This window comes from Polypterus senegalus, chromosome 13 (genome assembly GCF_016835505.1).
Source record: "Polypterus senegalus isolate Bchr_013 chromosome 13, ASM1683550v1, whole genome shotgun sequence".
Classification (NCBI taxonomy): domain Eukaryota; kingdom Metazoa; phylum Chordata; class Cladistia; order Polypteriformes; family Polypteridae; genus Polypterus; species Polypterus senegalus.
This window is the reverse complement of record NC_053166.1, coordinates 160,889,521-160,902,629: the sequence shown is the minus strand read 5'-3', so window position 1 is coordinate 160,902,629 and position 13,109 is coordinate 160,889,521. Positions and strand designations below refer to the sequence as shown.

Genomic DNA, 13,109 nt, shown 5'->3' with positions numbered 1-13,109 from the left:
AGTGAGGCACAACGTTAGGTGAAGTGATAAAGAGTCAGAGATGGGGTTTACAGGTGAAAGAGAAACATGGAAGAGTAGCCAGAGGGTGCACACGCCATGACATTCTGAATTACACAGCAAAGCTGGGGGGAGAGGTGCGACAGGGTCTCACTGGAGGGCCAACGCAATAAAAAGAGTTAAATTGAGGTCCAACGTTAGGCCCCCTTAAAGTGAACCAGTCAGAGACGGACAAGGGGGTTATGGAGGAGTACCTTGAGGTCAGTCAGGGAGAAGACACAGTGACGTGATGCCCTGAACAGTAAAGGGACAAGACCAAAAAAAGTGAGTCAGATTGAGGCTCAGCCTGATTTGGGGGACATGGTGACCACAGCTCAGACACACAAGCGAATGAGAGCTGCTGCAGTGACATAATGACGTGGACTGTAAAGGCAGGTGGCAAAAAAAAAAAAAAAAGGCAGCTTTCTGTTCTATAGAAGAACAATGCCGGGTGTTTGTCACAGCAGTGGCACTTTTTGCAGGTGGTCTTTTCACAAGAGGACTGCATTGGTCCAGGACCACCCTGTCCGCACCTGACCAGGCGCTCCACACAGGCCTCCCGGACTTGAGGTTTGATTCCCACTGCTCCCTTGGCCCTCAGTTTTGTCCTCAGTTGGTCATTAGTTATGGACTGACCACCCTGGTGGGCCGAGGTCGGAGGTGATGATGCAGTAGGGATGGCGTTTAGCGGGGACTGGACATTGGAAAAAGGTGGCAGTGGGAGTTGATTTGGTGCAGGGGGGTTAGCTTTGTCCACATCCCCTTTGAGGCCGGTCGTGATGTCCGCTCCATCCCAGACATCCTTCACGTTGTGAAGTTTGCTTCAGTTTCAAGCTTCCTTCTCTTCACTTGCCCATCAGTGCGGAGTGTCATGGAGGAGTCGGAATTTTCAAATCGTCATAAAGATGTCAAATAGTATTCATTTGAGAAGTTTAACACACACATAAGGGTCAGTGGACAACGGGGGTGGTCAATTCAGTAGCCATTACCATCCACCATGCCCACCACTGCCCACCCCACACTATTTATTATTTTTTTATTTTTACACCATTGAATATATTTTAAAATCTTTGATATACCTCTTGCTCTCTGTGTGTCCTCTGCGTTGCTCCTACGCCATTCCTCAGTATTCCCATAAGTCTCCACCTGTCTTGCCTGGTTCTTTGGACTGTGGGAGGAAACCCACGCAGACACAGGGAGAACATGCAAACTCCACGCAGGGAGGTCCTGAGAAGCGAACCCAGGTTTATTGTTTAATTTATTTTTATTTTTAAGGTTGTGTTTTTTGTTTTTTTTTTTAATTGTTTTTCTCAAACAATTAAAAAAAAGCTTTATTTCCCTCCCGGGCAACGCTGGGTATTTCAGCTAGTCTATACATATAAAAGTCAATGTGTGCGTGTATGTATGTTATGTATGTTCCAGCATCACGTCTGAACGGCTGGAGCGATTTTCATGAAACTTGGCACACCTGTTTCTCATTGGTCGACTAAAAATATTGTAGGGTGAAATGAGCCCTAACCCTCCCCCTTCTGGGTCGCGCAGTCTTGTATGCATTTTATCATCCAGTTAACACTCAGAACGACCACCAGAGGGCGGACTGGAGGTATAAGCAGCAATGCGCCTCTGTTGCTTTTCACATTAAATAGAGTTGGCCAGTTCTGAGCGTTAACTGGATGATAACATACATACAGGACTGCAAGACAAGCACATTAGTGCAGCTTCATTGTTTGTTCATTTATTTACATTTTTAAAGTTGTGGGTTTTTCTAATTATATTTTTCTCAAACAATAAAAAAAAAAAACAACTTTATTTTTCCTCCCAGGCAACGCTGGGTATTTCAGCCATTATAAAAATAAAATAGAAATATTACAAGTACAGAGCAGAATGCAAGAGTCGATTCTGACGATACCTTTGTGTTTTGGATTCTTATTCTTTTTGAGAAGTTTTAGTGACATTTTGAATTTAGGGGTTGGGACTGGGGAGTGGGATTGCCAAAGGAGGCTGAAAAGCCTGGCATTTGAGGGCACAGCATTCCCGGCTCCCGCCTGCAGTCTTTCACCACCTTGTGTTTTTCTTGTGCCCCTCTCAGATCAAGCTGTACACCAAGCAGGGCTCTCTGAAGTATCAGACGGACTGCGCCCCCAATAATGGCTACTTCATGATCCCCCTCTATGACAAGGTGAGTGAGTCTCCAGATTTGCCCACAGTCCTGCCTCCCACCACATTTCCCTTCTCCTTGACTGACCTTTCCATGCTCGCGCTCTCTCTTTCTCTTATTCTAGTCCAGCAGAGGTTGCTTGTTTTGGGTACCTGCACCACATTCACATTGCGCCCGTTGGCATCTCATTTTTTTTGGTTGGCGATTCTGTAATGATGCCTTTCTGTTCTCCTTGGTTCTTATGAAGTGTCCTGTTAATGCTACAGCATACAAATACTTAGTTGGCAAATTGTGTCCTTCCAACTTTGTGGGAACAGTTTGGGGAAGGCCCTGCTCTGTTCCAGCATGCGCAGCACCTACTGCAGTTGCCTTGTCTGTCTATCCACATGAAACCGCATAGATTTCCCACCATGGACCAGTTTTGTTGAAATGTGACACACTTCGAGGACATCTGTTGACACAGTTCAATTTCTGTTAAGACGCTTTGCTCGCCCACCATCTCCCACCCCCCAACCCCCGGGTGTGCTACGCTCCAGCCACTTTGCGTCTCTGCCGTTCACATTGTCAAGGGGTGGGTTGGTTGTGGGGGCTAAACGCACGCTAAGGAGATGCGGTCTCATCAGCTGCTGTCTTTCTGCTGCTGCTGCCGCCCGAGCTGTGTGTTCTGCTTGTCGCGCTGCGCGTCGATCATTTAAAAGCCTGTACAGTGGCTGTCCTTTTGTCTCACTGCCTTGTCTCATGTGACGTCAAAGTGTCTCTCGTGGGACATCAAATTGTCTTCTGAGAAGATCACGGATCATCTCCTTCCAAGCCTTCCAAGATTTTTTTTTTTTTTATAATAGAGAGATATCTTGAACAGATTGTGCTGTACATAATTTTAAAATTTCAAAACCTTCCATTCAAAAGCTTTGGCGAATTTGCAAACATCTCCATCTTCAAATGAAGGGACATTTGGTGCAACTTCAACTACCAATCACCTGTCTGTGTAAGTTTTACCTTCACAGAGGTTACACCAACTTGTATTTTTGACATATTTTGCCCAATTTTTATTATGAGCAGTCAGCGTGGGGTCAGAAGAAGGAGGTGGTGTTTTACTAACAGGCTGGAATTCTATGAGGAGGCAACGAAAGGATACGACCGGAGAGGAGCAGATGAGATTACTGATCTGGGGCATTTGATAAGGTGCCACATGAGAGGTTGGGCAGTTCAGGGTGATGTTTTTAGATGGGTGCAGAATTGGCTCAGCCACAGGAAGCAGAGGGTGATGGTACGAGGAACCTCATGAGAACTGGCCGTTGTTAAGACTGGTGACCAGCAGGTGGCAGTGCTGGGGGCTGCTGCTTTTTTTAATACAGTGGAACCTCGGGTCACGACCGTAATTCATTCCAAAACTGTGGTCGTGACCCGAAGTAATTTCCCCCATAGGATTGTATGTAAATACAATTAATCCATTCCGGACCATATGAGCTGTATGTAAATATATATATTTTTTTAAAGATTTTTACCCACAAAAATAGTTAAATTATACCATAGAATGCACAGCGTAATAGTAAACTAAATGTAAAAACAATGAGTAACACTGAACCAAAAAACCTCGAACAGAGAAAACTAACCTTGCAGTCTCTTTAAAAACAAGCCCAGTGCATTCGTTAACTGCCTTCTCTCGCTCGCTCGCTCGCTCACTGGCTGCACAGGGAATGCACAGGGAGACCGCAAGGGAAACTGGCTTTGACGTCACCCGAGTGTGTGGTCGTGAACAGATGCAAAGGTTTGGCGAACTTTTTGGTCGTAACCCAATTTGTACGTGTTCTGAGACGTTTGTGAACCGAAGTTCCACTGTAGATATAAATGATTTATAATGGAATATAAGGAACAAGCTGGTTAAGTTTGCAGATGATACCGAGATAGGTGGATTAGCAGATCATTTGGAATCCGTTATATCATCACAGAAGGACTTGGACAGCAGACAGGCTTGGGCAGTTTTGTGGACGATGAAATTTAATGTCAGTAAATGTAAAGAATTACACAAAGGAAGTAAAAATGTGAGGTTTGAATACACAATGAGGGGTCTGAAAATCGAGAGTCCATCTTATGAGAAGGATTTACGAGTCACAGTGGACTCTAAGCTATCGACTTCCTGACAGTGTTCAGAAGCCATTAAGAAGGCTAACAGAGTGTCAGGTTATATAGCGCCTTGACGTGTGGAGTACAAGTCACAGGAGGTTCTGCTCCACCTTTATAACACACTGGTGAGACCTCATCTGGAGTCCTGGGTGCAGTTTTGGTCTCCAGGCTACAAAAAGAACATAACAGCACTAGAGAAGGTCCAGAGAAGAGCAACTACGGTGACTCCAGGGCTGCAGGGGATGAGTTATGAGGAAAGATTAAAAGAGTTGAGCCAAAGTCTTGAGTTACGTTTAGGTCTTGTTAGGTGTGAATACGCAGTGGGAGGTCTGAAGATCGAAAGTACGTCCTATGAGAAGGACTTGAGAGTCATAGTGGACAATGATACCTAACAGAATGTCCGGTTATATAGCACCTTGACGTGTGGAGTACAAGTCACAAGAGGTTCTGCTCCACCTTTATAACACACTGGTGAGACCTCATCTGGTGTTTGGGTGCAGTTTGGGTCTCCAGGCTACAAAAAGGACATAACAGCACTAGAGAAGGTCCAGAAAAGAACGACTAGGCTGAGTCCAGGGCTACAGGGGTTGAATTATGAGGAAAGATTAAAAGAACTGAGCCTTTACAGTTTAATCAAAAGAAGATTAAGTGGAGACCTGACTGAAGTGTGCAAAACTATGAAGGGATTGAGTCCAGTGGATTGAGACGGTGACTTTAAACTAAGTTCATCAAGAACACGGGGACACAGCTGGAAACTTGTGGAGGGGAAATTTCACAGAAGCATTAGGAAGTTTTTCTTTACACAAAGAACGATAGACACTTGGAATAAGCGACCAAGTAGTGTGGGTGGACAGTAAGACGTTAGGGACTTTCAAAACTCAACTTGATGTTTTTTTGGAAGAAATAAGTGGAGAGAACTGGCGAGCTTTGTTGGGCTGAATGGCCTGTTCTCGTCTCGATTGTTCTAGTGTTAAACTTTGGGTCACCTTTTGAGTCCTGCAGGGTCCTGATTCACCGTTGTATTCAGCGGTAAAGTGTCGCTCATGGTTTGTGAAGGGTTTCACGGTGGGTTGCTGTGGACCGTTTAACCAATTGCCATTACTCCACTATGGCTGTCGGTGGTGAGTCTCCAAGGGGCTCAATAGACACTTAGGTAGGGTACACAGTTCAGGACACACTGGACTAGAGTCCTGCCCAGTCCTGGTCAGGTAATCTTTGGCCTCCACAGCCCTGAAACGGATTGAGAAGGTTCTAGAAACGACCAACTGAACTCAGTCTATCGAGGGCCAGAGTACCTGCACTGTCCTCCTACGCACCTGAATGTTACATCAGGCCTCCATTTTCTACCTTGTCAGTCTTTTAATAACCCACCGAGGGGAACGGCTGCCCCTCACTTTGATCTGCAGAAGCACAAGAAGATTGAAATGAGTGAACTTGGCTTGAGGCCTTTGGCGTTTGTTGTTTTGTAATGATTGTCTTGCTGATTTTTTTCATTTGATTGGGTTGAGGTGGCCCACCTTCAAACCTGTGGTCTGCTGCTTGGTGATCCAGGGGGGCCATGTCTTGTCCACTTTTTTTTTTTCTGTCTTTCCCCCATTTCCCTCATAGTGGGCACCATCCAGCCTTTCTGACTTGTGCCCCTCGTCGGGAGGCTGTGTGCAGCATACCCTTAACTGTTTTTTGTTTTCTACAGGGTGACTTTGTGTTGAAAATCGAGCCGCCCCTGGGATGGAGCTTTGGTGAGTAAAGCGAGAAAACGGGACACAATGAAGGAAACGTTCATCCAAGAAGATGGCCACCATTATTACAGATATGTAAAAGCTCATAATAGCACAGCAGCGATTCAAATGACGAGTACGAATGAGACGGCCAGCCTGACCCTAGTGGTCCTGGTGGTTTGAGTGGTCTTGCAGCTAAAGAGCGACACTTTCAACGCCAAGGCCATTAGTTCAGTTCCTGTCTGCAGCTCGTGGTGTGCAAATCATCTCACGTGACTATCATGCATTCCTCACTTAGAAAATGTCCCTGGCTGTTGGGGGGTGGTCTGGTCCAGTGGAAGAAGTTCTTCTACTGCTATGGATTTCCAAACGGCCTGTTTTGTCGGGACGCTAAAAATCAATGGAAAACTTCAAACCTAAAACGTGTGCACAAAAGGGAAATGTGAGTTTGTGTCACATACTCGTGTCTGATAGGTGCGATCTTTGTGTATGGACTTTGTACTTGATCAGTGTGGAGGAGCTCTACCCACTTCTTTAAGGGTATTACCCAGAGTCCTGTGCGGTTCATTCCTGACTAGAGTAATCAGAGTTGAACTTCAGAGGGCTGCTCTGTTGATGTGCCAATCAAATTGCATACATCTGGTAGTGTTTATCTGCCTCTGCATTGCATGTCTGTCATGTTGTGCGACATACCCAAGTTTCTTGTGTTTGTCAGAGCAGCCATTTTAGGGCTTATCTCATTAAACATCTGTACGCTGTGGTTCTGAGGAGGGTTATGGGGGAGATGACGACCATCCAGTAAGTGCGTCATCTTCTTGTGTCCGGAAATCTATGCATTCCACTAAACCAGGCCAGGCCTTCCCTAGCTGGCCTAAAGTAGGCCTCACCCCAGGCAGGCTTTGGCCTACACAGGCCCAAATATGGTGTTTGCCTTCAAAAGCTCTAAATATCTCATTTAAAAACGCACAAGCACCAAATGTCAAAAATGCTCTTCAAGACCTCTTGTTTGGAAGGACAAGGCTGATGCAGAATCTTTATAAAACCCTTTGTTGTGTGCCTAGTGATGGCTGAGAAAAATGTAGAATCTGAAGTTGGTTTGGAAGGCGCAGGTAAAGTTTCTGACATGGTGGGCTTCAGAAGGGACAGCAAATAGCAGCAGTACATTGATGAAAAAAAATCTCAAAAGACTTGCATTGCACAATTCAGTGTTTCTCAACCACTGGGTGGCAGGCTGCCGCTGATGTGTCCCGAGTTGCTATTGTTTATAATGGTATTGGACTGTGGTGGGTCTCCCACCCACGCTCAGTTCGCCAAGGGAGATCACGCTTGATTTACCGGGGGGCCCTCCACCCCACTTTCATGATTGTGCCTGACTCGCCCCATTGGTGGGTCACAACACCAGAAAGGTTGAGAAACGCGTCAGTATTCCAGTCGTATGCTCGTGCTGTCCAAGACGCATTGTGAACTGAGTTCTGCATAATGAGAGTGGAGCACAAAAGTGGAACACATTCACTCAAATCCCACCTTCTGAATCGAAGACCTGCAGCCAAAACCCCCTGACATACAGCATCGGCTGGCTGAAGGTTGAAGTAAAAAGGAGCAATTCAGGGTTGCGATTCTTGACAAGTGAATACGGAAAAATGTAAGCCAAACTCGTTCATTCGGTGATACAGCAGGGAGTGTTTAATCGTTAAGAAAGTGGCCTGAACGCAAACCCGCAGCCACTGGCCTGAGGCTTCTGTTGTAGACCTTCATGCTGCTCATTTTTTGGCGTTGTAGAGCGGAAGGGTCTTATGGGGACTCAAAAGCAGGTTTTGAGTGTTGCTCCTTAATTCTGCCTTACAGAACCTACAAGCGTCGACCTCCACGTGGATGGGATGACAGATATCTGCACAAAAGGAGAAGACATCAATTTCGTCTTCACTGGATTTTCTATCTCTGGAGTGGTAAGTAGGCCCAACTTTAAAAATCGGCTCTTTGTATGATGTTCTTTTTCTAAAATGCTGCGTTCCTTTTACGCCAGATGTAACGGGACATTTGCCTTTCAAAAAGTTCAACTTTTTTCTCATCAGTCCACAAGGTGTTTTCCCAAAAGTCTTGGCAATCATTGAGATGTTTCTTAGCAAAATTGAGACGAGCCCTAATGTTCTTTTTGCTTAACAGTGGTTTGCGTCTTGGAAATCTGCCATGCAGGCCGTTTTTGCCCAGTCTCTTTCTTATGGTGGAGTCGTGAACACTGACCTTAATTAATGCAAGTGAGGCCTGCAGTTCTTTAGACGTTGTCCTGGGGTCTTTTGTGACCTCTCGGATGAGTCGTCTCTGCGCTCTTGGGGTCATTTTGGTCGGCCGGCCACTCCTGGGAAGGTTCACCACTGTTCCATGTTTTTCCCATTTGTGGATAATGACTCTCACTGTGGTTCGCTGGAGTCCCAAAGCTTTAGAAATGGCTTAATAACCTTTACCAGACTGATAGACCTCAATTACTTCTGTTCTCATTTGTTCCTGAATTTCTTTGGATCTTGGCATGATGTCTAGCTTTTGAGGTGCTTTTGGTCTACTTCTCTGTGTCAGGCAGCTCCTATTGAAGTGATTTCTTTATTGAAACAGGTGTGGCAGTAATCAGGAAATTGAACTCAGGTGTGATACACCACAGTTAGGTGATTTTTGAACAAGGGGGCAATTACTTTTTCACACAGGGTCATGTAGGTTTGGATTTTCTTTCTCCCTAAATAATAAAAACCATCATTTAAAAACTGCATTTTGTGTTTACTTGTGTTATGTTTGACTAATGGTTAAATGTGTTTGATGATCAGAAACATTTTGTGTGACAAACACGCAAAAGAATAAAAAATCAGGAAGGGGGCAAATAGTTTTTCACACCACTGTATGATCCTTAGCGCGATTAGAGAGGTTGCAGAATCAACCGGAATGTTCAAGCAAATTCTAGAAACAAAAAAAGATCTAAATCTGTTAAGTAGTTCTCTCGTTTGCTTGCTAAGCAGAGGTAAGGTACACACCACGAGGCTGATACGTGAGTGAGGAGGGACCCAGCCATCTCTTCTCGGCCCGCTGAGTATCACTCGGATTTGCGCAAATAAATTGGTACCGCAAGAGAACTTTGATACTTATCGCCATGAGAGAAGTCGAAAAATCAAGTGGAAGGTTCAAGCGAATTCTATATCGTTAAGTAGTTGTCTCGTGAAAAACGGACAGACGTGGTATTTTATTTATTTATTTATATATATATATATATATATATATATATATATATATATAGAGAATAGTTTTACTGTCAAATAATGCAACGAGTATGTGACACGTGTTTTACCCTAATTCTGGGCTCATCAGGCGTACACACTCACATTCCATGATTTGCTCGTTGATCGTTACCATACAATCAGATTGTGATTCAGACTACAAATGCCATGAAAAAATATATATATATCTATATATCGAGAGATTCTTCTCACTTGGTGATTGCATTGTGACGTTCTTGCTTATTTATTTGATAAATGTTAAAACTTTTCACAGGGGTGTGACAGCTTTTTGTAGGCATTTCAAAACATGCCTGACTCACGTGTGTCATGTGTTTTGAGCTCCACTCCGTCCATAACCCTGTCAAGCAGAGCCCAGGTGTGGACCTCCATGTTTCAAGGTAGCACCTAATCTGAAAAGCGGCGTCTCCTGGGTTGAGTTATTTAAACTAGCTAAATCTGAAAATCCGTGATTCTGTGCCACTAAAAACGTTCCCGTTGTTTTATGTGCGGGGGTCCTTTTAAACCCCCTGTGGGTCCTCGGGCCAATCGCGTCCAATACCCAGCCTTCCCTGAGGTCAGCTTATAATCCATTGTGAGGCGACACTTGATTATTCTTCAGTGTTTATGCCTTTTAGGTCATAAGTAAAGGCCAGGAGCAGGGTCCTTCAGGAGTCCAGGTGTCCTTGAAGAAGATCGGCTCAGATGTGGACCTGCAGCGCACGCAGACGCAGCCAGGGGGCAGGTGAGTGGTGCTGCAGTGGCACTTTACTCGACTGGATTTGAGCCAAATGCATACTGAAGACCTGGTGTGTGTGTGCGCGTGTGTGTTTTGACAGGTACACCTTCTCAAAAGTTCTCCCGGGAAGTTATGAAGTACATGCAACGCACCCAGCATGGATCTTGCAAGAGGTGAGTGCCTAACTGTACAGTGTTTTTTTTATTTTATATATATATATATATATATATATATATATATATATATATATATATATATTATATATATATATATATATATATATATATATATATATTATATATATATATATATATATATATATTTTATTATATATATATATATATATAATATATATAATATATATTATTTATATATATATATATATATTATATATAAACTGCTCAAAAATTAAAGGAACACTTTGAAAACACATCAGATCTCAATTCCTCCTGGATATCTATACTGATATAGACTGGGTAATGTGTTAGGAACGAAAGGATGCCACATCGCTTGATGGAAATGAAAATGATCAACCTACAGAGCCCTGAATTCAAAGACCCCAAAAATCAGAGTGAAAATTATGTGGCAGGCGTAGTCCATTTTGCCCAAATTGAATTGCAGCAACTCCAAATTGTACGCAGCACTTTGTATGGCCCCTGTGTTCTTGTATACATGCCTGACAACATCGGTGCATGCTTCTAATGAGGTGACAGATGGTGTTGTGGGGGATCTCCTCCCAGATCTGGACCAGGGCATCACTGAGCTCCTGGACAGTCTGAGGTGCAACCTGGTGGCATTGGATGGACCAAAACATAATGTCCCAGAGGTGTTCTATTGGATTTAGGTCAGGAAAGTGTGGTGGCCAGTCAATGGTATCAATTCCTTCATCCTCCAGGAACTGCCTGCATACTCTCACCACATGAGGCCAGGAATTGTCGTGCACCAGGAGCCACTGTACCAGCATAGGGTCTGACAATGGGTCCAAGGATTTCATCCTGATACCTAATGGCAGCCAAGGTGCCTTTGTCAAGCCTGTAGCGGTCTGTGTGACCCTCCATGGATATGCCTCCCCAGACAATCATTAACCCACCACCAAACTGCTCATGCTGAATGATGTTACAGGCAGCATAATGTTCTCCATGGCTTCTCCAGACCCTTTCACTTCTGTCACGTGCTCAGGGTGAACCTGCTCTCATCTGTAAAAAGCACAGGGCACCAGTGGTGCATCTGCCAATTCTGGTATTCTATGGCGAATGCCAATCGAGCTGCATGCTGCTGGGCAGTGAGCTCAGGGCCCATTAGAGGACATGGGGCCCTTGGGTCACCCTCATGAAGTCTTTCTGGTTGTTTGGTCAGAGACATTCACACCAGTGGCCTGCTGGAGGTCATTTTGTAGGGCTCTGGCAGTGCTCATCCTGTTCCTCCTTGCCCAAAGGAGCAGATACTGGTCCTGCTGATGGGTTATGGACCTTCTATGGCCCTCTCCAGCTCTCCTAGAGTAACTGCTTGTCTCCTAGAATCTCCTCCATGCCCTTGAGACTGTGCAGGGAGACACAGCAAACCTTCTGGCAATGACACGTATTGATGTGCCATCCTGGAGAAGTTGGACTACCTGTGCAACCTCTGTAGGGTCCAGGTATCGCCTCATGCTACCAGTAGTGACACTGACTGTAGCCAAATGCAAAACTAGTGAAGAAACAGTCAGAAAAGATGAGGAGGGAAAAATGTCAGTGGCCTCCACCTGTTAAACCATTCATTCCTGTTTTGGGGGTCATCTCATTGTTGACCCTCTAGTTCATCTGTTGTTAATTTCATTAACACCACAGCAGCTGAAACTGATTAACAACCCCCTCTGCTACTTAACTGACCAGATTAATATAGTAGTCAATCATTAATTGTGTGCACAGACACCCCTCTTATCCGTCAAAATGCTCAACACTCTGCTGCTCAAATGGATTCCGATAACAGGACAATCCTCATCGCCTTGCGCCCCTGAGCACACACAGCACAGGACGCTGCTGCTTCGCATCCCACATTCCTGTTTCCATTGACTCGGCCAGAGCGGGTCACTCTATTAGGCGACATCGGTGGCCGCCGCTGACACTTTTTGTGAAAGTTAAGGGTCCGTGTCCTCCGGATGCTAAAGAGGAGAAGCTTATAAAGTATGATGATGATGTCTGTGGTAAAGGGGGGGGGCACCATTTGTGATTCTGAATACAGGCGTGTTCTGGACACCAAGAGAGGATCCCACCCCAGTTGTCTAACTATGATGATAACGGGTAGGCTTTAGAAGAAGGTAAACTCTGTGGGGGGGGTCCCCCCTTCCCTGCTGTTGAGCTTTGATGATAACTGAGTCGTCCTTAAAGCCCAATTTGCGCTATTGAAAGGACAGACGGTGCTGCACACCACAGCTTGGCAGAATCTACCAATCTGGGTTACCTGCTACGGATAATGAGAGCCGTCGTCTGTCAGCCCCGCCCAGGACTCCAGATGTGCTTTGACCTGCACTGGACTCGCCAGTCGGGTTGAATCGCACTGCATTCTGGGTAATATTCTTGCACACCACTCACATCCAGGTCCATAGGCAGATTTTGCCTTTAAGACGCTAATACACTGACACACAGTCGCATTTCTTGTTTCGTCTTGTAAGTTGAAATGTGTTTTCCACTCGTCCACAGTATGTGGTGGCTCTAAAGTTGGGAAATCTGCACTGGTAATCGGACCAAATCCTGTAAACGGCAAAAGTGACTCTACTTCGTTGGGCCCCTGAGCAGTGCCCTTTACCTGCAATTGCTCCCTCCTGGGTATGACGTTAATCTGTAGCCAGCCCTGCATGTACAGTTGGCCCTCCAACCTGCAGGGAAGGACCTGGGGTTTTGGTGGCAGAATTGGCACTCCAGTCACCATAAAAAAAAAAAAAAAACCTCCGACTGTTCCATTCCGTCTGAACTTGAGTGGTGCTGAGGTGTCGCCCGTTGCATGACTACACTCGGATCCTGAAGTGGTTTGTCATGTGGTGAGTGTGACAATGCACTGCATCAGCGCCCGCTCCTAACCTCTCTGGGCATACCAGTAATACG

General features: G+C 45.2%; 1 protein-coding gene across 1 annotated transcript in view; it reads left to right on the top strand.

Moving 5' to 3' along the window:
• Positions 1 to 13,109, top strand: part of nomo (nodal modulator) — a 132,627-nt gene that overhangs the window by 82,706 nt on the left and 36,812 nt on the right. Inside the window, exons 24-28 of the mRNA XM_039776400.1 lie at positions 2,126 to 2,215; positions 6,012 to 6,057; positions 7,882 to 7,982; positions 9,929 to 10,035; positions 10,130 to 10,202. Coding sequence (XP_039632334.1) covers positions 2,126 to 2,215; positions 6,012 to 6,057; positions 7,882 to 7,982; positions 9,929 to 10,035; positions 10,130 to 10,202 — 417 coding nt within the window. The remainder of the gene's footprint in view (positions 1 to 2,125; positions 2,216 to 6,011; positions 6,058 to 7,881; positions 7,983 to 9,928; positions 10,036 to 10,129; positions 10,203 to 13,109) is intronic.